The sequence below is a fragment of the Stylophora pistillata genome, chromosome 10 (genome assembly GCF_964205215.1).
Source record: "Stylophora pistillata chromosome 10, jaStyPist1.2, whole genome shotgun sequence".
Classification (NCBI taxonomy): Eukaryota; Metazoa; Cnidaria; class Anthozoa; order Scleractinia; family Pocilloporidae; genus Stylophora; species Stylophora pistillata.
Window position 1 is genome coordinate 30,668,859 of NC_142528.1, and position 25,120 is coordinate 30,693,978.

The window sequence follows — 25,120 nt, forward strand, 5'->3', positions numbered from 1 at the left end:
ATTGAGTTACTTAAAGCTAAAGTGAAGAGTACGAGTTTGCGTCAAATCGCCATGCTTACAGGCGTTGAAACCAGAACTATGCAAGTCTACAAAGTTGTCATGCATTCTGTGACTGGAGATTTCTCACTAAACGTAAATGTCACGAAAATCGAAAAAAGGGAACTGTTGACCTTAGACAACCTAAGGTATTCCGACCTCGTAAAAAATCACCCTCACTTGCGAGGTGTTAAAATGGAGGATAGCGATACAAAGGCTCGCTTACCTGTGCATGTGATTATCGGCGCTAGTGACTTTGCCAAGATACGGACAAGTGATCGTTTACGGGTCGGACGAAGAGGAGATCCAGTAGCAGAGCGTACACGTTTCGGATGGACTATAATGTCCCCCAGAACAGATCTAGGCAACGCGTACCCTGCCGTGAATTCTAGGGTGGATCACAACCGACTCTGCGCCCTGGATGTCTTAGGACTAGAGGACAAACTATCTACTCACCAAAGCGACGTCCACGAAGAATTTAAGGAGCAACTGGCTAGAAGTCCGGACGGCCGATACGAAACTGGACTACCCTGCAAAGGGAACTGTCCTGAGTTGCCCAATAATTGTGCGGGCAGTGTGCGTAGAGTGAACTCTACGGAAATTAAAGAGAACTGATATGCTAGACCAGTACGACGACATTATTCGGGAACAGTTAGAGGGAGGTGTGGTCGAGAAGGCACCAGCGAAGGTAACAGCCAAAGAATTCTACATGCCCAACCGAGCGGTAATACGCGAGAACGCATAATCAACCAAGCTACGAGTGGTATATGACGCCTCGGCCCGTGCGTATGACGGTGCGCCATCTTTGAATGAGTGTTTACACACTGGCCCCCCACTACACAATGAGCTTTGGAATGTTATTGTCCGCAACAGATTCCAGCCTATTGCAGTTGCCAGAGATATGCGCAAGGCCTTCCTACAGACACGTGTCAAGGAAGCTGAAGGTGACGTACTGAGTTTTCCACTGGATTAAAGACAAATCGACTGAAGAACTGGAAGTGCTGAGGTTTATGAGAGTGGTGTTTGGTCTTGCTCCTTCTCCTTTCCTACTCAATGCCGTGATACAACACTTGGAAAGTCTGCAGTCCGACTACCTAGGGACTGTACAAGAAATTAAGAACAGTCTGTAAGTAGATGATTTGATTACCAGAGATACTACTGTGGAAGGTGCCCAACAGCTCAAACATCATGCGGTAGAGATCTTTAATCGTGCAAGGTTTACCTTGCACAAATGGCACTCAAACGTGCCAGAACTCGAAGGCGACTGCACCGATGACGAGCCTTCTAGTTGCTAAACAACAGCTTGGTACATCATCAGCTCATGGAGAGTGCTAGCTACTGGGACTCAAATGGGACAAAGGGGATGACACTTTACATGTTTCACTCCCATCTCAGCCTGCTACATTGAGCAAGCGGGGCATCCTCGCTAACTTACCGAAGATTTATGACCCATTAGGACTTGTGTCGCCTGCAATGTTAGAGGGGAAACAAATCTATCGAGAAGCCAATGAGATGAAGTTCAGCTGGGATACCCCACTTCCCGACGGGATCGCGAAACGGTGGCTAAAATGGGAGAAAAATGCACCGGATGATATGTACTTTCCTCGCAGTCTTGTTCAGTACCAGGAACCGATCGATAATATTAAACTTCATGCATTTGGTGATGCAAGTATTCACGGTGTGAATGCTGCTGTGTATGCTGTGGTTACACAAGCGTCAGGCGTGACACAGGGTCTGATTGCCGCCAAATCCCGCCTTGCCAAGAAAAGTCTGACGATTCCTCGTTTGGAGCTCGTGTCAGGCCATATGGCAGTCAACTTGTATACAAATGTGCGAGTTGCGCTAGAAGGCTTCAGTATGACGGAGGATATACAGTGCTGGCTCAACAGCACTGTAGCCCTACACCGGCTGAACGATGACGGGAAGTACCGCCAATTCGTGGCTAATCGGGTTAAAAAGATCCAGAGCCACCCAAACACGCAGTGGAGACATGTATCGTCATCCGAAAACCCTGCTGACCTGGGAAGCAGAGGTGGCAGTGTGAATGAGGCGGAGCTATGGTGGAACGGTCCACCGTGGTTATCCGACCGATCTCAGTGGCCTGCTAATATTGTGACAAAGGCGACGGATGACAGCAATGCAGAAAAGAAGGTTCAACCAGAACTTTTCGCGCTCGGTGTCGAAGCAAACGATGACTTTGACACTGTTCTCGAGAAGTTCGGCTTGCGTAAAGCCATGAGAATTTGTGCATGGATCTTGCGGTTCAATCACAATTCTCGTCACCCTTCCGAGAGGATCATAGGACCTCTTGCGACCGAAGAAATTCAGCAACAAGAAATGTCCTGGATCAAGCGAGCGCAGAGCCAAGGGGCAAAGACGGTCAAGTTTGCCCGCGACCAGGAACAATTGAATCTGCAGCTAAACACCGATGGTGTATTGGAATGCCGAGGACGCCTTCAGGGTGAATATCCAGTTTATTTACCAGATTCTAATTCTTTCACAGTGGAAATAGTGAAGCGCACGAGGTAGCTCTCCATGGGGGAGTCAGCATGACTATGGCTAAAGTACGAGAAAGATCCTGGGTGCCAAGGCTTCGACGGCTTGCTAAGAGAGTATTGAAGCACTGCTTGGCTGCAAGAGGTTCCAAGCTCCGCCCCTTCATGACCCACCACCAGGTGATCTACCGAAGTCACGTACAGAAGGGAGTACACCCTTTGATGTCATCGGGGTGGACTTCGCAGCACCAATCAAGTATAGTGGCAAGTGCAAGCCAGAGAAAGCCTACGTCGTATTCTACTACTGTTGTCTTACCCGCGGAATCTTCCTGGAAGTGCTTCCCAGCCTAGAAACAAGCGAATTTATCAAGAGCTTTAAACGTCTGATCGCAAGGAGAGGTCGACCATCCCTTGTCTACTCAGACAATGGTTCTACGTTCACAGCTGCGGCAAAGTGGCTGACGAAAGTGAAGGAGGATGAGAAGTTCCACTCATTCTTGAGTGACTAATCCATCACTTGGCGCTTTAACGTGAGTAGAGCACCATGGTGGGGAGGATACTTCGAAAGACTCATTGGCTTATTCATAGTACTATGGCTTATGCAAGTCTTCATTCCACAAGTCTGTGGGTCAGGGTCTACAAGCTGGGACGAGCTCTGCGAGGTAGTCCTTGACATCGAAGTGTCGCTTAACCATCGACCTCTTAGTTACGTGGAAGATGACCCGCAATTCCCTACACTAACACCCAACTCCTTCCTGTTTCTGAATGCTAACATTTTACCTGAGTTCGAGCCACATCAGCTCGAAGACCGCGACTTGAGGAAACGTGCGAAATTCTTGAAAGCTACCAAAGATACAATGGGCGTCGCTGTACCACAGAATACCTTAGAGTTTTGAGAGAGTGAAGCATCAACTTAAACACAACACCAAACCTAACAGCTTGTCCGTAGGAGATGTTGTTATCATTACGTCTGATGAGCGAAACCGAAATCAGTGGCCCATGGTGGTAGTAGAAGAATTATTTAGTGGACGTGATGGTGTTGTTAGGGCAGCGAAATTAAGAGCAGGCAGAGGATTCATGGAGCGCCCAATCCAACATCTCTATCCATTGGAGTTGTCCTGGGACCGAAACCCTCTGCCTTGTAATGACTCACCTTTGAACCCAACTGCATTGGAGTTCCGGCCGCGACGAGATGCAGCTGTGGCAGCACGTCAGCGAATACAGGACATTGCAGAGCAAGACACTTGAATGTGTTTACTAAAGAAACATTATTTTTTATACTTATTTCTCATTGTGTTATGGAGTCAGTTCCACTTGCATATGTCTTGTTCCCAAGTCATATGGGGGAGAGTGTTAGAAACTGTACGTTACATTTATTAGTCTTAAAATTGGTGACATCATAAGTGATTTCGTTTGTCTATTACGTAACCAAATAGCATGTATGCAGCACGTGTTTTATCACGTGTTATATGGCGCTGTTCCACGTGCTTACAATAAGACGTGGTGTGTGTTTTCGTGAGAGTTGTGAGTGGGAGTTAACTGAAGTGTAATAGCAAAATTGAGTCAAGCGAATAAATCGTGAGTACAGCTTTTGCACGTTTTCGACATCCATGGTGCTGAAGGAGAAAAAATGTGACTACGTGTTATCAAATCGTACCGATAAGGTGATACCACTTACTTTCAATTTCACTTAATATATAGATTTAGCCTAAAAGCGGAGCTTCCAAGTTCGTAACATTAATGATAACATAAAAGATTTGCATTTGCCAAGACTCACCTGAGACACCCCTCCCTTCGTTTTGATAGTCTCCCCTACCCTACCCGTGCAATCTGAAGGCACGTACGTACGTACGCTCTGTCAGTCACGTGACAACCAAACGAAAAGAGAAATGAATAAAGGCTGAAAGTTTCTAAAGAAACTGTGGTGCTACGTCGGCGAGGGTAACAAGATAATTGGTTATATCAACTAAGTTGAAATTGTAAATTGGCCACCGTAACGAATAAAAAAGCTGACGTTTCGAGCGTTAGCCCTTCGTCAGAGCTCTCTTCAATTTACAATTTCAATCTAGTTGATATAACCAACAAACGAAAAGAGGTTGATCATATTCCATGGGTATGGGGCTCTGCCCCAAGGGCGCGACGCGCGCGTGGGAGCCCCGCTATTAACTGAAAAAGGTTAAATTATTTTTTAATAAACATGTGGGTAGATAAAGGAGATTAATTTTCGTTAATGTATCAGTACTGTAAAATAAAGTCTTGTGCATTTCTGTTGGTGAAACTATTTTCTTTGCCCACCAAACGCAGATAAACCTGGGCCCAGTTGTTCGATGGCTGATTATGGCTAATTCAGGGTTTAATTTTAATCCGTGTCTATATTTCTCTGTTCAAAAGCCGTTTGGGGATAATTTTCCCAATTCTTTTTAGAGCATTCAATCATCAAATTGTATTCAAATAGAATTAGACTGAATTTTCTGTTATAAAGCTTTCAGATCTGAAATCAAATTTCACACTAGCACTGGGTTATCTTAACCACCTTTAATGAACCCAGCCCTGGGCTGAATACAATTTAAATGCCTTGAATACCTGAGGTTAATAGAGCCACTCCTTGTAAACCAAGTCCATGGCTGGAAACTTGTCTTTGATTGTTCTAATATCATCAGGCAAAAAATGGTTGTAGCTTAGTGACAATCTCTTTAGCAGAGGTAGTGTTTTGATCATCTGACAAAGGGGAGAAATACTGGATGAATCAAACATGTGATCTTCTAGTGACAAAAACTCCAATGTTCCAGCTGACTTAAGAACAAAACGGCACAACAGTTCAATACAGTTCACAAATGCACCGCCATTTAGTTTCAAAGACTTCAAATGCTTTAAAGTGTCTAGTTTGCACATTTCACAGAGGTCAGATTCTCGCACGCCACATCCTCTCAGATCCAGATGAGTCAAAGGTGACTGTAGATGATGTAGAATAGCGTACACTCCAGACCGGATATAATTACCAGACATATCAAGCTTCTTTATTGTTTTTAGTCTGTGGCAGATATTGGCTATTTGCTGAATAGCGGAAGTGTTTTGACTTGTTATACCAGTGTAGGAAAGATTAAGATCTGTTAAATTTGTGAAGGTTGTAATAATGGGGGAAATGACATTGAATCCCTCTTCCTGTAGTCCATTCATTGCCAGGTTTAAGCCTTTGATTATTGAAGACTTAATAAAAGAGAAAAATGGTGAATATCAATGTGTAGGTATTTGATAAAAATATAATTTCTCTATCCAAGGCCCCTCCCCTCCCCTTACTTGGCAAAACCCATGGAAGTGGTGGTGGTGTAGAAGGAGAGGGAATCCCCCCTGTTTTCTCCTAGTTTCCACATCTTATGTGCATTGTGCTTTACTGTGAAATATAGCACCTCCCATGGGGCATGAGGTCCTTCCCCATTGAACATAAGTAAGCGCCCCTCCAGCATTCCAAATTTCAAATTTCCGTGACCCTCTTTGGGGGGGGGGGGTATGGATATTTTCTGGAACCACACATTGTGCTTTACTGTGAATACAGCAGGTCAGTGATTCACCCTAAGATTGACTCACATCTACCTTCTCCTTACAATATCACTCCTGAATCATACATTAAGGTTATGGAAATAGAGAAAATGATCATCAACCAAAGAAGCTCTTGATTGTTAAACAAATTCTCCTTGTCAGTACCTTAGGAAATGTGTAGAGAACAGTATGGAGAATATACCCTCTGATGTTAAGGTGTTAAGGGTTAATAAATGTGGCATTTTTCCATTTTTCTCCCACATTCCCCCTGTATGAAGCAGAGCACTAACAGCAGATCTCTGCCATGGTTATTGTTACATTTGTTAGATCTTCATCAACTATATATAGCTGAAATGTAAAAAACTTCTCCTTCTTCCCACCTCCAAAGAAGACAACAGGGTGCGAAGCTTATTCCTTCTAATGGAATGTACTGTTAAATGTGATATCTTTAAATCCATAACTGAGTGCTTGGTGCAAGCCTGGATTACAAGGCCACAGTTGTCTTTGTCAACAATACAATCTAACATAACCACTGTTGGGGGAATTCTCTGGCATGAAACTTTTGTTGGAAAGTTTCCTTTTGGGAATTCTGCAGTTGGACGTGTGTCCAAAATTTTCATTCCCAACACATCATTGTCTGAAACTTGAATATCAGCAGCTAGCTTGCAAAATGCCGTGGTCCCATGAAGACCTAAAAATCCAAAAGGGCTGGAATTAAAGTCAGGGTTGTGCTAATGAGAAGGATGAGGTGTGTCTTTGGGTGACTTAAATTACTTCAAAACGTTAACAAGATGTTCTGATGACTTCCAAACATTGCCAAAGATCCCCAAAGATGTTCACATGATTTCTTAAGCTTGCTGACTGTAGCCATAGAGAAGGCTGATTAGAGTTGCGATTTGGGAAGCAAGGCAGCACACCTATACAAGAATTTCTAGGAGGTATCCTGAGGCACATGTAATGAGCTCACTGATCTTAAACCTTAGGGGGAGCACCCTGCCGATAGATAGAGCATTTGATCGCTATTGCCTTCCCCAACCCTAGGGATTGGACTGAGAATGTGGGCCCCTGAATTTCTAGCGCAGAATTTTGGGAAAACAGTTAAGATTTTACTTTACAGATGGAAGATGGCTGTATGGCAACATTGCGGGCTTGATACTACACTGATAGGTGCATTACAGCATTTTAACGTAAAAACGGCAATGACCAAAATTTGCTCATGACATGTACAAAGATCGAATATCTGGCATTTGCCCGTGACTCACCAATGTTGCATCCCCTAATGTCGACAAGTCGTAAATCGTGTTTAAATCTCTGCAAACAGTAAGCAAGGAGAACTGCTTTCGGTTCATCAAAACCTTGAACATTTTGCAGTATGAGTTGTCTTAAAGGCCACTTTACGATCAAAATTCTTAAACTGAGAATCCTAGATTGAGAAATGGAAGTCAAAAGAAGTTCTTGTAGAACAGCTCTTGGCAATGTGCTCAAGTCGTATCCTTCCACAATACATCCATCCTGCACAATGGTAGAGGCCGACAATTTACTAAGCGAACAAGCCGACATCTTCGTTGTGAAATAATCGAGAAAAGACTGAGAACTAATTATTACTATTAGTTCACTCTTATTCACGAATTTAGGCATTAAGGAGTTGAAATGGTCAAAAAATGTTTTAATCATCCCTCTACTCATTTAGATCACAGTTTTAATAAAATATAGTAATTTTTAGCGCAAAATTTAGTTCCTATTATGTAAAAAGATTTGCATAACATTTTCTTTGACTTTACCCAGTACCTCCGCAATTCGGGTGTAAATTTGATATCGCGTGGCTACTAAGTATTAATCCGTTTAATGTTTTCCCCAGTAGCTGACTTTCGACTTTACATGAGATACCCGTTATGAAAAGGGTAAATAACAATTTCACGAGTCAGTATTCATGGTATCCCGCTTTCGTTTAGTTAGTAGAACAAAGTTTAACCTCAAAACAGTCTGAAATATGCACCGACATACGTCCTTGCCTCTCCTTTTCTTAGCTAATATTTTTGCTCTTCCTTGTCGTGGTTATTTTGGGGACGAATACAAAGTACTGTTGTCTTATAGCAAAGAAAGCAAAATTGGAGAAGAAACAGCTTTCGAAGCTGTGGTTGTGCGGAAACCCGGAGCAGAAAGTAGACATTTGGGATATACCGAAAATACAATATACGAATTCTCGTGGAAGGTTTCCGATCTGGAATGGATTAGACAGAAGCAAACAACACTCAGATGGAAAAGCTTTCGATGGCGTTGGTTCAGCGAAGGACAAAAAACGGTTTCAGTTTCAGTGAAGATTCTTGTCGGAACTGAATATAATCATCGTTATTCCAGCAATCGAAAGCGGAGTGGGTACAGAGAGTATTGTGCCAGAAACAGTACCCAGGTTACAGTTCTTGAAACCAAAGGTATGTGTTTTGTTATAATTAACAATTATTCCACGAGCGCGCGTTGGATATGAGATGATAGATAGCCAACTCGGCGCTACGCGCCTCGTTGGCTATAATCATCTCATATCCAACAAGCGCGAGTGGAATAATTGTTTTATTAAAAACGTTAAATTAAATTATTAAATTTTATTAAATTTTTAGCTCCCTTTTAATTTTAAGCTGACACGTACGCTTACCATATTTGTAGATTATGGTATATTGGCTGATATACCATAATGGCTAAGCCAATAAAAAGTCTTGAATTGCATTATCCAATGATCTAGTTTTTAATAATTATTAATATATTGTGTTGCGAATCGTAAACTGAAAGACTGAAAGTCTCCCCACAAACGTGCTGTCTGGAGCACTTTCACTTTCTGGAAGGTGAACAACAGCTACCGAGGCGGCTGCTGTTGATGCCTTACAAGCTTGCATCAGGGATATAAGAACCTGGATGGCCCAAGACAAACTTCAGCTGAACGCTGCTAAGACCGAGTTTCACGCGCACATTTAAATAAGGTTACGATAAATGACTTGCAAGTAGGTGAGATAAGGGTTTCTGCTGTCTGTTCTGTTAGAAATCTTGGTGTTTGGCTTGATGCAAACATGAATATGGCCACACATATTAACAGCATATGTCAGGCTATTTATTACCATCTATACAACATCCAGCGTATTAGAAAGTATCTGTCATATGACAATAGGAAGTCCATTGTACAGGCTATTATAATGTCACAATTAGACTACTGCAACGGTCTGCTATATGGTACACCCGCTGTTCATCTTGGCAAGCTGCAATGCCTACAAAATGCAGCAGCTCGACTGGTATGCACTGTATCTAGGTATGATCATATCACACCATCCCTGATCAACCTGCACTGGCTTCCGGTCAACCACAGAATAGAATTCAAGATAGCACTGTTAGTTCACAAATGTATCTATGGCATCGCAACACAATATCTCTCAGACTTGATAAAAATCAAAGTGAGTTCGCGGTATCAGTCGAGATCCCACCCGGGCATACTCCTAATCGATAACACCTACAGAACAAAAAAGACACTCAGGGATAGGGCGTTTGAACATGCTGCACCCAAAGTATGGAACCGACTACCTCTGGAAATTAGACAGTGTCAATCATTGGATACTTTAAAGTTTTACTAAAGACACATCTTTTTAATTTAGCTTTCTATTAGTTCTTTTATTAATTCATATTTTACCTTTATTGTTTTTCCGAAAAATTGTAAATTATTATTATTACTATCATTATTAGGATTAGCCTCATTGCTGTAAGATTTTTAATGTTGTAATGTGCATTCAATTATATCTTTTATTGCATGTTAGACTGTGCAATATAAGAAATAAACATTATTATTATGATTATTATTATTGATACAGTAATTCCAAGTAGAAAGATCATAATAAACATAGGGAAATATCAAGTGAGGGAAATTTTTTAGTTAATTTGTCGTCAAATTTTCATAGCCAATAATTATACACTACGAAATGTATGTCACATGGGGCTGAAAATTGATGTTTAGGTCTTGCTGTCGCCATCTGTTTGTCTGACAGTCTATGGAATTGAAATCATGGTAATTATCTCCTCATGATCACATTGGTGGAATTCCACTCATGATGTTTACATTTGGAAAGATTTCTGTATAACCCCATACCAATTAAGAACAAAGCCTTAGTCCTAAAGGACCTCTGCTTTCCTTTATTCAAGAATTGAATACATAACAAAGAATGGGTTTACACGGAAATCTTGCCTTACATTTTATTACGTGCCTTATAAGTAGATCAAAGGCTCCTTAGAGCAACCTCATGGTATGAATTTTTGGCACCCTTGACATAACCTGTGATCTGGCTTTCTTAACTTTGGAAAGATTTTTGATCATGGGTAACACGTACTGGCACAATTATTGTGTTTGTAAGCGTTTTGATGGAGAAAAATTGTCTTTAAATTGCGAATGTGTGAAGAATTAGTTAAGATACGGGCAGCTACAAGATGAAATCAACGAAGTTTCATGCTTACCAATTTGCAGTAAGCTTAAGTTCACTTCTTATTCGTGGTGTTTGGGTCTTCACGCACGAATCGTTCATGTTATTGTCACTTTTAGGACTCAGGCCCCCATTTCTCTGCAGTCGAGTATTCTGTATTATATTTCCTTTCCATTTTTGGCTCCACAAAGGTATGATTTGATCAAGTTTGGAATAAAAAAAAAGCCATGCACGCTTCAAGAGGCGGGACACCATTTTGAATCTGTCCAAGTAGTTCGGCATGTTCTTGCCTTTGTACCACCCCTCAAATATACCTACACCATGACTTTGAACAGGGAATCTTGTCGGGGAGGGGGAGAAAAAGTGTTTAATCCAGGTTTAATGCATAAATTAATAATGTCTAACAAAGTGAGTGAGTGATTTTTAATTGAATTTCGCCCCCAAACCCTAAACCTCATAGCATGACTTATGTCATACCATCAGATAAAAATTATGGACAGTCAAAGCTTTCTGGCCAAAGTTGTTTTGTTTTTTTAAATTAATTCACTGTGACCTGTTGATTACAATGGCTTGTTTCTTTTTTAATCTAATTATTTTCTGGTAATATTTATTTATATTTATTTTTGGGTGAATTTGTGAGTAAAATAGTCCTCAGAGTTTAAAAGCCTGTTCCATTTATTCAAAAAGCGAGACATAATTGTAGCTACTACTGGTGTTCTGAAGAGGATCTTGCTTGTCACTGCACAACTATTTGCTCTGCCTTTTTTACTTGCATGCCATGGTTTTGAATTGACGCGAGTTACAATATGGCTGGTGTTTTCAAATTCAACAAAGCAGAAAGAAAAGAGGATCTTGCTTGTCACTGCACAACTATTTGCTCTGCCTTTTTTACTTGCATGCCATGGTTTTGAATTGACGCGAGTTACAATATGGCTGGTGTTTCCAAATTCAACAAAGCAGAAAGAAAAGATGTATGAAACAAGCATAAATTAGGTGTACTTTTATTTAGTGTACTCTTCCTTCTCTTTTGCTGCAAATGTTTCACTTGCTGATAGTCTTGACTTTTTACTTAATAAATGTGTGCTTTATAGATTAATTTCTGTTACTGCTATATCTTTTTGCAGAGAAGATTTTTGCATCTTTAGAGGCTTATCAGAATTCCTCCCAAAACAAAAATCCTTTCACCGCAGGAACTGTTAACCTTGCAGTTAGGGTCCATAGTCCTGGGAGATTTCATAATTTGTCATATAACTGGTGGTTTGGGGATAGAACTAAATTGCTAAATTCACGTCTAAGTGAAGTGAGTCACAATTTTACAACTGTGGAAGCCTGTACAGTGAAAGTTGTTATCCATGGATTTCACAATGGAGAATACTGCAGCGGAGTTGCTACTAAAGATTTACTTTTCAAAGGTAGATTGTGGCTATTAAAGCTTTTGCAATTCATTTATGATAATTTGTATTGCCCACATTCAATGTTAGTATAATTAAATGCAGTTTGTGCTTCACTTTTCAGTAACAATGAGTTTGTCAGGGGATGCAAGCTGAACATTTTTTTAAGATAATTGAAGGATTATGACTAAAGCTCCTTTTATTTAACAAAGTACCTTCAACAGTCCTGCTATGCTGTTAGGGTCCTGAATATACACTATATTTTTATAATGTTATTCATGTTTATTTTGACATGGTGTAACTTATTTTGTCAAGCCAATGTTACAGCGCACCTGGTGATTGTTGGTTTGCCTGGTCCAAAGTTGCCATCAGACCAGGAGAAAGTTGCAATAAATGTTCCTGCTAGGTTTGAGGTGAAATTCAAGGATCCATTCAAAGCAGTCACAAATGTATCCACAGACTGGGATTTTGGTGACGGTTCTTTTGTGACAGAGAGAAATAGCTGTCTAATATTTCACACATATCAGGCTGAGAAGGAATATCATGTGTGGGTGACAGTCAGGGTCGAAACAAGGTACTATAAAGATACAACCAAGCTTCTCCCTATCTCCAAGTATATTTTTGTCAAAGGTGAGGAAATGTATTTATTTCTATAATGGAAAGGTTTCGTGTAAAACAAAAATTAGAGGTCACACTCTTGACAATATGCAATTTTCCAACAAATGCGTCCCCTGTTTTGGTGCACTAGAAACTTTTTTTTTTCACATGGGTGTATTTTTTATAACCATAGGCTCAGTTGTATTCAACTGATAAATTACTATCCAGCAGATAAATAGCAAAATGTACAGGACACTGGACAGCATCATCCAACCTTGCAGCAACTGGGGCCTGCTGTTTAATTTCACCAGTTTTTGCTCTGTAGGACTTCATGAAATGTTTTCTAACCGCCCCCCAGTTAGCTAAATTTGTTAGAGTGCCTGATTGTGTTGTGAGGGAGGTCGAGGGTTTGAGCCCAGGCCGGACCAGTACTCATGGTCTTAAAAGAACTGAGGAGAATTTGCTACCTTTCTATGTTATCAAGAAATGGATAGATATTCTAGTCTTCTCGGATAAGGATGAATAAACTGTAGGTCCCGTTTCCTACAGGGTTAGGGGTAGGAGACGTTAATTTCCCATGCATGAGATTGCTGTTTGGTGGATGTCCTCTTGTGGGGTGGGATGGGTGGGTGTCACAGGGCCCCATTTAAACCAGCTATTAGCTGAACTGGGCTACCCTGTTTAAATATTCATAAATATAATAAATATATAATAATATAATAATAATATTAGTTTTAGTCACAGCCCCCTTTGAAAAGAGTTTGGAATGCAACACTGTCATGTTCTTCTGGTTGTCATACATTTTTATTAGGAATAGATTGAATTCTCCATGTAACATCATGGCATAATCTCTTTGGTGGCTACCTAGTTGAAATATGTTATCAATATCATTCATGGCAATTTTTTTTCCCTACAGCACCTGTATCTCTTAAAGTGCGGCACAATAATATTACTAAAGATAAACCAGTGGCTTTTCACATCTCTTGTAATGGAAGGTAATTACTTTTATCACCAATTATCCATGCTCTTTAAAATTTGCCATAAAGTACTTACATAAAGACTAAAATATTAGTCTGCAGTGTTATACAGTAACAGCCTAATAGCTACTTTTTTCAAATGCAAACCATCTTTGTTACATGTGTCACACCACAATCACTGAAAGTCTGAAAAACTTAAAAGTAAATTATTTAAAGGAGGGCTAACCTAAGCAGCAGTTTTCTGCAAGCACTGGACCTTAGGTATTCTCTATAAGAGGGTTGCGTTAATTTAATAAAAGTCAATTTCAAGAAAAAATCTGCAAATTCAGATTGAGAGATTTCTGTCTCTTGTACTATTCAGGAATGCGATAATGTTACAACACCTCATTATCCAATTTCGGCTCTATTATCTGTCAAGTGGTCACTAGTAGGGGGTAAAAAGCAAATAAAAGATAATTTCAAACTTGTAGCTATTAAAGTGGTAGTGGTTGCTTACGAGAGGTGGTTGCTTACAATAGGTTCCAAATATAGTGACTTGATTTGGAAACTTTGGGTATCTCGAAAAACTGGTCACTTAGGAAAGGTGGTCGCTTACAAGAGGTGGTTGCAACCAGACTGTTTGTAAAAGTTTGCTCTTTTGAAAGCCCTTCTGTTACTCCTTTACTAAATGTAGAATTTCCAAAGAACATCTTTGGGGTTAGCATAGTTGTTTCTTGCCACAGACTCTATCTCCTGGTGATATATTCAATAATATTGATACTTTGAGTAGAGTTGGTAATGTTATGATCTTTAAATTGCCTCTTTTCTTTCCCAAACAGCTTGCCAGTTTCTTTTCATTGGTGTGTTTCAAGACATTGCAATGAACTCCACCAAAGAAACTGCAGTCCCACTCTGGAACACAATGATTCCTGTTATTTAATTGTGAATCATACATTCCACAATTCTGGAAACTTCTGTGTCAGTGTTGGAGTGAGGAATGATGTCAGTAACACTAATACATCCCTTGTGCTGCAAATCCCTGGTGAGATACACACATTCCTTTTTACTTGTTAAGCAATATTTATCTTGACATTTTCCATTGTTCTATGTTAAGGACCATTTTATGAGGGGAACCTGGTTTCATAAAGGTTACCTTATCGTTAAAGAAACAGAGAATTTGGTGTTCTTTTCTTTCTGGATGATTCAATTTTGTTGATGTCGAATTGTTACCAAATGTAATTCTCAATAAAGTAATTCTCAAGTAATTCTCAGTAATTCTAAGTAATTCTCAAGTATTCTCAGTAATTCTCAATAAAGAAATGACAACTTCAAATTTAAATTTACAAGACATTTTTCGACATTCTTGTGTCATCTTCAGTTGCAAATGAGCTTTTAACAGTTGTTCTTTTGAATTTATATTAAGGTATGTTACAAATTATGTGTCAGGACTTGCATCACAATTTGAATATTAAATACACGAAAAATGAAAATAGCTTGTGCATAAATAGACCAAAAAAGTAATAATAATAATAAATAAATAATAAAAGACAAAAGGAACAACATAATTAAAAGGAATTTAGATTTAGGAATCTAGATTCAAGATTTGTCTCTTTCCTTTTTATTGTTTTTCCTTTTGTCTTTCATTATTTATTTATTATTATTATTATTACTTTTTTGGTCTAGTTATGCATGAGCTATTTTCATTTTTTGCATATTTAATATTCAAATTATAACGTAAGTCCTGACACATAATTTGTAACATTCCTTAATATAAATTTAAATGTAAAACCGTTAAAAGCTCATTTGCAACTGAAGATGACATGAGAATGTCGAAACGTCTTGTAAATTTAAATTTAAAGTTGTCGTTTCTTTATTGAGAAATGTTGGATTGTCTTTTGAACAGGCAGTTTCTCAGACACCAACAGTGTTTACCAATGAAAGTATTAGTTCACCTGGAAAATTTGTCAAATACATCCTACAAAACTGAAACCTATTGTAATGTGTGACATCTAATCAAGTGGTTGAACATCTAGACCCAGGAGCATATCCCAGAAACAGATAACCATTTCTGATTTTTGGCTGAAAAAATGTATTCCTTTTTTCCTAGATGATGCATACCCTATAAATTCAGCAAAAAGGAGGAGCAAAGACAAGTTAGCAACAGGAGCTGTCATTGCTATCTCTGCCATGTGCCTTTTTCTAGTTGTTCCTATTGTCTTACTTGTACGCAGATGGAACCATAGCAAAAGGGACAAGACAGAAAAGGCAAACTTTGATTTTAGAGACAGCGATGACATAAGTTTCTCCTCTGTGCAATTGTTTGAAAGACCTTGTTTTCCTTGGTGTGGGAATAGAACATCAATTAATGCAGAATGTGTACCTCTTTGTGATCATGCTGCTGGTAACAAACTTTACACACTATAATCTTTTCAGTGGATTGGAATATCTCCCCAGTTAATGAGGGAACCTAATTAATTTATAATTTGGTTATATCAACTAAGCTGAAATTGTAAATTGGCCACCAAAAGGAGTTAAAAAACACTTTATGATGACCAATTTACAATTTCAACTTAATTGATATAACCAAATTACCTTGTTATGCCCACTGATGCAGCACCATAGTTTCTTTACTAATTAATTTATAATTCATACAACATGGGAAGGAATAAGATTGTACCATGAGGGTATGAAAAGTATACTTTTTACTGAATGGATTGAGAAATGGAAATTGTTGAAACATAAAATTGGATACCTTATATATCTCTACTGAACTCTTTCCAGAATTGTTACTTGAGATTATTTGTTTTTTACATCTACTGACACCATCTTGATATGTTTATAGCACAAATAATTATATAAAGTTGTCTAAATTGAATTACTGGTAAATATTAAGATTTTGATGTAAATTGGTTGCCTATTTGGGTCAGTGTTGGATAAATTAACACTATTCTGTGTACATACTGTAATTAATGTTGGTTATGAAGTATACTATTCAATAACCTATTTTGGATAAAGCCAGAACAAGGTAGTCTGGGTAGAGAGAAAACTCTTTAATATATTTTTTCCAATCTCGAATTTGATTTAACTATAGGCAATAAATCAGTAAAAGAAAGTATAAGTATAAATTGCTGTAAAGCATCAAGACATCACAAATCCCATTTTGTAGTTAAAAAAAAAAAAGAACAAATAAAGTGGTTCTTTTGTTAGTTTTTGTATGATGCAATGTCACTTTATATGTGCTGCTGCCCTGTTCATTAATGAGGTAATCAGGAGTCCAATTCTGAGTTCTGGTCATCAATTTCCATTTTTTCATTATACTTGATTAAGGACACGGCATTTTTTAATGGGAAATGTTTCGGTTTTCCAATGTGGCATTTACTTTTGGACATCATTTATCCAAGGGTGAAGTTTACTTTTAAGTCACAGCCAGTTTAAGCCCAAAGGGAACAAATATGTATGCAACACCATACCTGAACACCCCTCCTTCCCCTTTACAGTCACTTTAATGTCATTATTCTGTTTAATCACACTTTTCACATCTTCTTCCAGTGAATCTTAAATGGGAGATCGTAAATGGAGAGGATGAGGATTTTTTTCAATTGAGTGTTATGAAACTAAAACAGATGTATTCTCAACTGCCAAAAAGAGCAAAGAGAAATATTATGATGTCTGCCAGTTTTAATTTCAATTCAGTTTGTATTGAAATGCACTCTATCATACAAGAAAATTAACATAGTGGCAAATCATGCGCTATTTCGGAAGTCAGTTATACTAAGGACTGTTGGCCTCAGAATAATTAATATTTTAATGCATATGTACAATTGAACAAAAATATCACCAATGGAATATAATATGACCACAGTCTCCTCTAAGGCAATGCAACTTTTGTTTAACAATGTGAGATACAACTAAAACTTTCTGCATCCACCAAATTCAGTCTGTCTACAGTTGATGCAATATTGTTCTTGCTGTCTCTTCAGGAGCATTTCCAAACACAAACTGCCACAGTTCCTCCAAAATACATGTAGAGAAGATTTTTGACTTCATGTGTGAGCTCAAAACCATAACCCTCGCCCACTACTGCATGCCAGGAAGAGCCAAACTTTTTGTCTAAATTTTCTTTAATCATTTTTGCCGCAGCCTGAAATGAAATAGGTTTGAACACAGTATTACTTTTGCAATTAGCTGCTGCGTCTGCACTTGAGTCCAGTGGCTCATCCAGCCAAGCTCATCGTAGTTCACTTAGCATGAAGCAACTAGAAGCATTGCTACTCCCCCTTACCTCCAGCATTTCATTACATTGGCACCTGTTTATACTCTTGGGAAGAGAGAGAGACACTGAGAGTAAAGTGTTCTGCCCAGGAACACAACACATTGACATGGCCCAGTTACGAACCTGAACCTCTGTAACGTTGTTACCATCTGCAGAATCAAAATATGGCATCTGGCATTGTTCTGGACTCACTAGCCTCTCACACATGTGATAATCCTTTTGTGTTTCCCTGTGAAGACAAGGCAAGTTTGTCCAGAACAATGGCAATTCAAATTGGATGCCATATTTTCATTCAGTGTATATATAGTAAGTGCTGTTGTAAGATCCTGGATGGGAGAGCACAAGGCAAGGTTGCATCATAAAGTTTCTGATTTTAATAAAAACGAACTTTACATTGATGATCAAGATTCTCAAACTACACCAGCTGCTGAAGCTCTGGATGCTGTCTACATGAAGAGAGGACTGAGAGAATGTGAAATTTCTTTCAACCATAATAGAGTCTTGTTTACCCTGCGAGCAGAGCCTTTTTAACCCGTCCTCGAATCAAAAAGGGAAAAAGGCTCTGCCGACATCCTGTTGTTGCTCGTTTCAACATGTGCAGCAGTTGCCTAGAAACTGATCCTTTTCCAGGCCCCCTTGAACTATTGTGGGTGCAGATTTGGTCATCTGTGTACATGAAAAGCAAAGACGCGTGCACCAAAACCAGTTTGACTAGAGGCAAAACCGGCTTCACTAGTCTGGAGTTTTAGGCTTTCGGCATTTCAAAGCAACAACAGGATGTTGGCAGAGCCTTTTCGCTTGGAGGGTTAAAAAGAAGAAAAGAAGAAGAAAAGAAGAAAAGAAGAAAAGAAGAAAAGGCTCTGCTCGCAGGGTAAGTCTTGTTATGAGGATCGTGACCAACTTTATATTAGTCATTTCATTTCAAATATTTGGTTCCAATTTTTGAAGGACAGAGGTGTTTATTCAGCCCAATCAGAAGTTCACCTTAGCCTCTTTGGTGGACGATGAGGTCTAAAGTAGTAATCAGTATTTGGATCAAAACTAAAAAGGGAATGTAAAGAATCCCGGCCATGTAGTTCATTTGAAATATGTCAAGGATACCAGAAAGCAAGTTGAATACTCCCACCTGAACCTATAAAGTATCCAAACTGCTTGGATCCTGATCAAATTTATAAACATTAATTTTATAGTAAACAAAATTTATGTACCTCGTTATTTGATGAAAACTTTTCACAAGCTGTTACACAGAGCTCCATCGCCTCAGTTCGCATTTCATCATTCATATCTGAATACTACAAAAAATTTATCACGAGGAAATATTAATTTAAAGCCTCATGTAACCGAGTGATTAAAACAAAAAACATGCACAAATATAACTACTAGTGGCTGGCGATTCAATTCCTATCAACTCACCCGAATCAAAGGCTAACTGTGCAGCCGTTTATAATCATATCCACCACTTTCTTGTGCTGCACCACCTTCTTGATTTTCTGCCATGGTATAAGCTATTAAATACTCTACAAAAACGCTAAAAAGTATCCAATTTTTATCAACGTAAAGAAAGATGGCGCCAATTTACCCTCTCCCTTTGTTTCCATGGACACACTGATGAGCCTCACTTTCAGGAGTGTTTCTTTCATTTTAAATCCGCTGTGATGTCCCGCGAAATTTACAAAATGGTAAATCTTACATTCTGGTGAAAGATTTGAATTGCTCAAATCTTGTAATCGTTCGGCTTTTCACTGACGTTTTATTGGCAGTGTGGATTAGTTTACTTTAATAAAACAAAGAAACGGTTACTTTTACGCTATGGATATAAATCGTTAGGAAGTCCTTTTCGAGAGATGGCTGAAGGACACGATCGACAATCACCGGTTGAAGTTTCAATCCTCGAATGTTGGAAAAGGTTGGGTATATAGTGACTACCTAAGATAAACCGGCATTATGAAAGCTTAAGTTATTTATTCCTAATTTTGACTTAAAGGTTGCTCAAAGAACTGATGGAGTAAATTTTGATCTAATTGAGAAATTATAATTGAATTTGTTTCACAAATGTTTAGCTACTTTTTTTTTATATTGATAACCGAATCAGAAACGCTATTTTGCATTGTAGGGAACAACTTGAGTTAAAAAAGAAGCTTGTTTGCGAGGACTGCATCAGTTGGGGTGAATCCACTGATAAACCATTTAGTAACTTGCGTCTGATCGCGGGAGTTGACATATCATTTGTCAAAGATGATCTTACACACGCTTGTGCTTGCTTGGTGGTACTTTCCTTCCCTAAACTTGAGGTCTGAACTTGAGATCTGATCATTAATTCTTCCTTCCAGCTGCTACACATTTCTTTGTAAATTAGTCATGAGAAATTGGTGTTTGATCAATATAACAACTACCTGATAAGCTATTCTCATTACCTTTTTGTTGGATAATGTCGTAGATCGCAACGCATTATTTTTTGTCTGTTGTTTCTTGTGCAGTAGCGCTAATTGTAGTAAAGTTTTGCGTGCGCTTTCTTTGTTTCATTACATAGCGTAGCATGTATTTAAACCACATTGTTCATCGTAGTTTGTGCAGTTTTGTCAAGTGTAGTTTGTAGACTCGTTCTTTTCGCTTCGTGCAGCTTGTTCGCCACTAGACAGGATTCAAAACATCGCAACAAATGTAAGTTTGTATTTATGTAGTTTTCATCGTCGTTTTCTTTGCAGCTTTCCATGATATTTAGTGTAGTTTATATTATAATAGGTTTTCGTTTGCTGTTTTATTTGCAGTTTTAACCGTGTTGTTTCGTGTCGTGTCGTTTCGCCGTGTTAAAATCGTGCTTGTTAGAACTAGTCGCCCGTGGCAGTAAAATAAATGTTGATATCGCAGGGAGAAGTTTCATGTTAAAAAAAAAATGGTAATTTATATTTGTTTGGCCTGAAAACTGGAACCTGAAAACATATAAATACCCAGACTGCTCACACTGGCTTCCAAAAGCTAAAAGAATAGATTTCAAAAATAATCTCTTACAGCTTTTGAATCACTGGTATGGAGCATTCGTAATAAGTGAACTATAACTTCCACACATTCCTACTGGAAAATTATGCTTCTCTAATAAATTTTTTCTTTTTATTCTTATTTGTAAGCGAAAATATTGCGAATATATATTGAGAGAATATTGACCGGCAATAGAGCAGTTTGATTGGTTGATTTTAGTTATTGGCCCTCTGACTGCCCGAGTTGTGTAATAAAGAAATTTATTCAACTCTGCCTCAGTATCCTGAAGTAACTTGTAGTGAACATTACTACTTTTGGATAGTGTACAAGGTTCATCAAAACTGTGAACATTCTGAGTGCTGTTGGGATTCAATTTATGGTGTATTATATGTTATGAACATTTATTTTAATGCAGGTTGAGTATAAGGATCTTACCCTTGTACATCTGGAATTACCTTACATACCAGAATACCTGGCTTTCAGAGAAGTTGGGTTCCTAGTTGAAGCAGTTTCCAAGCTAAGGAGAGCTAAACCACATCTACTTCCACAGGTAAAAATATCTTTAAGATGGTTTTTTATATCAATTGAGAGCTATACTGACCATGTTTTCATTAGTCAAAATAAAAAAAAAATTGTGATTTGGTATTAATATAAAACTTATTTAATAGGAAAGAAAAGAAATCTAGATCAGATGAGTTCATGTGATTGCCATAGTGTTTTTATTGTTGTCATTGTTTTAGATTATTTTAGTTGATGGGAATGGAATGTTGCACCCTAGAGGTATGTTTCTCAGTTTATCATTTTGATAAAGTATATTATAATCAGAATAGCTCACCAAATTTAATTATTTGTTTTGTTTCTTGGGATGAACAAAGTCAATTGATCATGATGATAAAATCATTTCACTTTTCACTACCTAAAAGACCAGTCACTGGGGAAGAGCCTTAATTTTTTTTTCCTTAAAAGACAAATTATATCATTTTAACCCTTTAACTCACAGAAGTGATTAACATGCAACTTCTCTCTTTAATATCCATACATGATCCAACAACAGGTATGGAGAATAATCAAACTTATCAGGCAGAAGTTGTAACCTTGATTGAACACCAAATTCTCACAACCAATTTACACAGAAATGCGTAGCAGCTAGAGGGGAGAATTTATAATCAGATCTTGGGAATTATAGGGTTAACTTACTAGATCTTGTTATATGCAGGTTTTGGGATTGCTTGTCACCTCGGAGTGCTGACAGATATCCCTACTGTAGGAGTGGCCAAGACTCTCTTCCATGTGGATGGGATTGAGAAACATGCAGATGAGGTCTCTTAATAATAACAAAATTTCTTCTCGATTTAATGGTGTTAAAAAATTTTTAAGAGATGGATAGTACCAGAAAATGTTCATACCAACCCTGGCCTAAGAAATGCTCTTGGAAACTGTAAAGGTAAATTGTGTTCAGCCAGGAGCCATCACTTTTAAAGAAATCGAGGCAAGATGAAACTGAAACTCCAGAGGAGTGGGAAGGTTCATGCAGACCAATAACCCTTTCTGGTGGGTGGGGGGAGGGGGGGGTTGTAATTTGAGTGATTGGCTGACTCTCTTCTGTAGTATTACCAATAACAATTCCTTTCTTGACAGATCAAAAACTGTTTAAAATCTAGCGGAGACAGTTTTCCATTGGAAGGCGACTCTGGCACAATTTGGGGAATGGTAAGATAAGTCAAATTTGCAAACTGTAACTAAAGGATAACAAAAAGAATGAAAAAATTGTGCAAATATTTTCATTCCAACTCCTGCTGCTTCTCCCCAAAAATGGGACTGTTACCTTTTCTTTCACAGTGTTTTGTCCCAGCAATAAGCTATGATCAGAGACTCTTGTATACTATAAAAAAAATTGATTTTTCAAGCAGATTAAATATGGTAGGGGAGCATCTGAAGTAAACCAACAATATGTTAAAGTCTGGCAGGTGAACTAGAATCCTATCAGTCTCCTCAACTGATTTGGTTACAAATTTTTGAAAGAAAGTAACATTAGTTACTTCTTCAAGCATGATGCAAAATCTCTTTACTGTTTCTACTGTGAGAAGTTTGACCACCTCCCAATTAGCTCAATGGATAGAGCGCTGGACTGTTGTGCGGGAGGTCAAGGGTTCGAACCCCGGCTGGACCAACACTCGAGGTCTTAAAATAATTGAGAAGAATATGCTGCCTTTCTATAACATCAAGAAATGGTTACTATAGATATTCTCGTCTTCTCGGATAGGGACGAATAAATGGAGGTCCGGTCTCCTGCAGGGTTAGGGTTAGGAGACGTTAATCTCCCATGCACGAGATTACTGTGTGGTGGATGTCCTCTCCTGGGGTGGTATGAGTGGGGAATATTTGATGAGGGCCGCAGGTTAGAAAACTGTAACAGGTTATCGCACTTCCCTCTTTAAATAAAGTTAATGTTAAAGAACATCACAATTAATTGTATTTCATTTACTCAGGCATTGAGAAGTACCCAACAATCTCATAACCCTATCTACATATCAGTGGGCCACAAGACAGGACTGGAGACAGCAGTGAGACTTGCACATGCCTGCTGTCAGTACAGAATACCTGAACCTATCAGACAAGTAAGGATCAAGACAGAGACTACTAGAAATTATAACTATGTACATATTACCTGAGTTTCGTCGGGCTACATGGGAAAATAGTTGGCTCTTGGTCATGACATATGGTGAGGTCTTTGCATCACAACAGAGGACCAAATATTTTCCCATCCTGCCCGACCAACTCAGTCAAAGAGTACATGATAATAATTTTTAAGAATATTTTGAGTTCAACACATACCAATCACTGAGAAAGAACCAACTCATTAACTGTATTTGTGTACTAGGTAAATGTCATATTTTGGTCCATAAACCATAAAAATATCCTTCCTGTCAAATGTACCCTTGATCCAATCAACTTTGTTTCCTTCCCAGTCAAGACAAATATTTCACCAAAAACTAGCATGAAAGGAACAAAAACAGATATAAATGCTTTTTTAGTTGCTTTAAATGGCCTTAAAAAAAGGTAGGTCTTATTTTTTTCATATTTCCAGGCAGATATCAGATCTAGAGCATACATCAAAGAGCATATCGCTAAAGAATTGGAAACATGTTCCTGCAGGCTACAAAATGATGAAAGTAATCTCCTGAAAGAGGAAGATGATAGAAAAAAGGAAGGGCAAGATCTAGTACACGAGACCTGCCAGAATTTTGATCAACTTAACCTTAGTTAATTAACAAATAGATTCCATGTTGTCGTATGTTTGTTTAGTGATAGAACACGGATGATGTTTAAATGGTAAGAAAAAACATGTTGCAAAGAATAAGCAACCTAGGAGAGATGGCTAAAAGAAGTTAATTCATCATACAAGGTTCCTCTTTTTTAACTGTATCAAGGTTGGAATATTCAGAATGTTTTTGTGAAACTGAATCTGAGCTGTAATAACTTTTATGAGCACATTATAGTAATGGTATTTTATCAATTTTTAAGCATTTTAAACATACCTCTTTAATCAACACTGCCTACTTTAATCAAGAGATGACAAAGGGTATTTGAACATCTTGTAAATAGTTTTATAAACTACAAAAATAAACTTTTTAAAGGCAAAGTATTTTAGTCCAACCATAAATGTTTACAAAGTGCACAGAGGATGCCTTGCCTGGGATAGTCTGGATCAGCATCATTGTTCAAAGATCTGTTCAATCCAGGTGTATCACAGGAACTAACAAATCCACTCTAGACAGGGATTTGTTAGTTCTTTTGATGCACTATAATTGTATAATCTTGGATAACTCACCCACATTTACATTACCCCAACCGATTACACGATGAGGAGATAACCAGCCTTCACCCAGCACGTAACTACTTGCCATATGGGTGCCCTATACTTTAGCTTAAACACAAAGGCACGCTATAAAAGGAGCCTTATGTCCCACTGGACCATTTATCAATCAACCGTCGTGTGATATAGAACTCTTAGAGTGAAGTCAGCTTGAGTTACAGCTACTCCAAAGCAGTGAACAGCAGGCGCATTCCTCAAAATCGTTTTATGTCTTCATCACAATACAAGAATTTTTGAGATTTGTATTTCCTTTCTCCTGTACAAACTGTCTTTATTTGTAGCGGTAAATTTGAGATCAAAGTAGGTGGTTCGCACATTACCTCATGCCACCATTCTGGTGGAAGTAAACAATAGATATCTCATAAGTTCCTTTTGTTCATCTACCAGCATTTGAATTTGACCTGCACACGTCAACGGTGAGTGACAAATGAGCCTAGGTCTTCCCAGGGAAGACTTCCTTATACAGTGCGCCTTTGTGTTTAAGATGTTGAGCATTTCATCCCCATTCCCCATGTAAATATTAAGCAATTA

General features: G+C 38.4%; 4 protein-coding genes and 1 pseudogene across 7 annotated transcripts; 3 read left to right on the top strand and 2 right to left on the bottom strand.

Annotated features, from left to right (window-relative positions):
• The first annotated feature begins 652 nt into the window (after positions 1–652).
• On the top strand, positions 653–2,565 carry LOC148722655 (uncharacterized). The gene is made up of 2 exons (XM_088737064.1): positions 653–724; positions 1,432–2,565. Exons 1-2 carry the CDS (start codon positions 653–655, stop codon positions 2,563–2,565), a joined length of 1,206 nt encoding a protein of 401 aa, XP_088593190.1.
• Positions 2,566–5,047: 2,482 nt separating this feature from the next.
• LOC111325447 (leucine-rich repeat-containing protein 14) lies at positions 5,048–7,651 on the bottom strand. Its single transcript, XM_022929256.2, has 3 exons — positions 7,331–7,651; positions 6,449–6,759; positions 5,048–5,738 (listed from the first exon to the last, which is right to left on the bottom strand). Exons 1-3 carry the CDS (start codon positions 7,626–7,628, stop codon positions 5,121–5,123), a joined length of 1,227 nt encoding a protein of 408 aa, XP_022784991.2. The 5' UTR covers positions 7,629–7,651; the 3' UTR covers positions 5,048–5,120.
• Positions 7,652–7,895: 244 nt separating this feature from the next.
• On the top strand, positions 7,896–16,669 carry LOC111325483 (uncharacterized). Of its 2 annotated transcripts, XM_088735546.1 has the most exons (6): positions 7,896–8,500; positions 11,644–11,931; positions 12,226–12,540; positions 13,424–13,502; positions 14,303–14,505; positions 15,571–16,669. In XM_088735546.1, the coding sequence occupies exons 1-6, from the start codon at positions 8,059–8,061 to the stop codon at positions 15,885–15,887; spliced, it is 1,644 nt and encodes a 547-aa protein (XP_088591672.1). In that variant the 5' UTR covers positions 7,896–8,058; the 3' UTR covers positions 15,888–16,669. The 2 variants fall into 2 exon arrangements, with proteins under 2 accessions (XP_088591672.1, XP_088591673.1); XM_088735547.1 differs by lacking the exon at positions 11,644–11,931.
• A 575-nt stretch (positions 16,670–17,244) lies between these two features.
• On the bottom strand, positions 17,245–19,371 carry LOC148722656 (dynein axonemal light chain 4-like; annotated as a pseudogene). Its single transcript, XR_015992345.1, has 3 exons — positions 19,150–19,371; positions 18,945–19,028; positions 17,245–17,604 (listed from the first exon to the last, which is right to left on the bottom strand). The product of XR_015992345.1 is annotated as a dynein axonemal light chain 4-like (transcript).
• Positions 19,372–19,395: 24 nt separating this feature from the next.
• On the top strand, positions 19,396–24,358 carry LOC148722657 (endonuclease V-like). Of its 2 annotated transcripts, none has more exons than XM_088735555.1 (8): positions 19,396–19,642; positions 19,850–20,027; positions 21,128–21,262; positions 21,453–21,492; positions 21,929–22,032; positions 22,351–22,422; positions 23,202–23,330; positions 23,777–24,358. In XM_088735555.1, exons 1-8 carry the CDS (start codon positions 19,581–19,583, stop codon positions 23,978–23,980), a joined length of 924 nt encoding a protein of 307 aa, XP_088591681.1. In that variant the 5' UTR covers positions 19,396–19,580; the 3' UTR covers positions 23,981–24,358. The 2 variants fall into 2 exon arrangements, with proteins under 2 accessions (XP_088591681.1, XP_088591682.1); XM_088735556.1 differs by having other exon boundaries at positions 19,407–19,642; positions 23,801–24,358.
• Positions 24,359–25,120: the final 762 nt, after the last annotated feature.

What these genes read in the sequence shown, in the direction of transcription:
- LOC148722655 (XM_088737064.1), top strand. Translation starts at nt 653, where the DNA reads ATGCTAGACCAGTACGACGACATTATTCGGGAACAGTTAGAGGGAGGT. An exon ending in TCGAGAAGGCACCAGCGAAG is followed by an intron (nt 725 to 1,431) that starts GTAACAGCCAAA and finishes CTCCCATCTCAG; the next exon opens with CCTGCTACATTGAGCAAGCG.
- LOC111325447 (XM_022929256.2), bottom strand. Translation starts at nt 7,628, where the DNA reads ATGTCGGCTTGTTCGCTTAGTAAATTGTCGGCCTCTACCATTGTGCAG. An exon ending in CATTAGGGGATGCAACATTG is followed by an intron (nt 6,760 to 7,330) that starts GTGAGTCACGGG and finishes TTGGATTTTTAG; the next exon opens with GTCTTCATGGGACCACGGCA. An exon ending in CCCTGTTGTCTTCTTTGGAG is followed by an intron (nt 5,739 to 6,448) that starts GTGGGAAGAAGG and finishes TCTTTTATTAAG; the next exon opens with TCTTCAATAATCAAAGGCTT.
- LOC111325483 (XM_088735546.1), top strand. Translation starts at nt 8,059, where the DNA reads ATGCACCGACATACGTCCTTGCCTCTCCTTTTCTTAGCTAATATTTTT. An exon ending in CAAGTATATTTTTGTCAAAG is followed by an intron (nt 12,541 to 13,423) that starts GTGAGGAAATGT and finishes TTTTCCCTACAG; the next exon opens with CACCTGTATCTCTTAAAGTG. An exon ending in CCTTGTGCTGCAAATCCCTG is followed by an intron (nt 14,506 to 15,570) that starts GTGAGATACACA and finishes CTTTTTTCCTAG; the next exon opens with ATGATGCATACCCTATAAAT.
- LOC148722657 (XM_088735555.1), top strand. Translation starts at nt 19,581, where the DNA reads ATGGCTGAAGGACACGATCGACAATCACCGGTTGAAGTTTCAATCCTC. An exon ending in ATCCTCGAATGTTGGAAAAG is followed by an intron (nt 19,643 to 19,849) that starts GTTGGGTATATA and finishes TTTGCATTGTAG; the next exon opens with GGAACAACTTGAGTTAAAAA. An exon ending in TTGAGAAACATGCAGATGAG is followed by an intron (nt 22,033 to 22,350) that starts GTCTCTTAATAA and finishes CTTTCTTGACAG; the next exon opens with ATCAAAAACTGTTTAAAATC.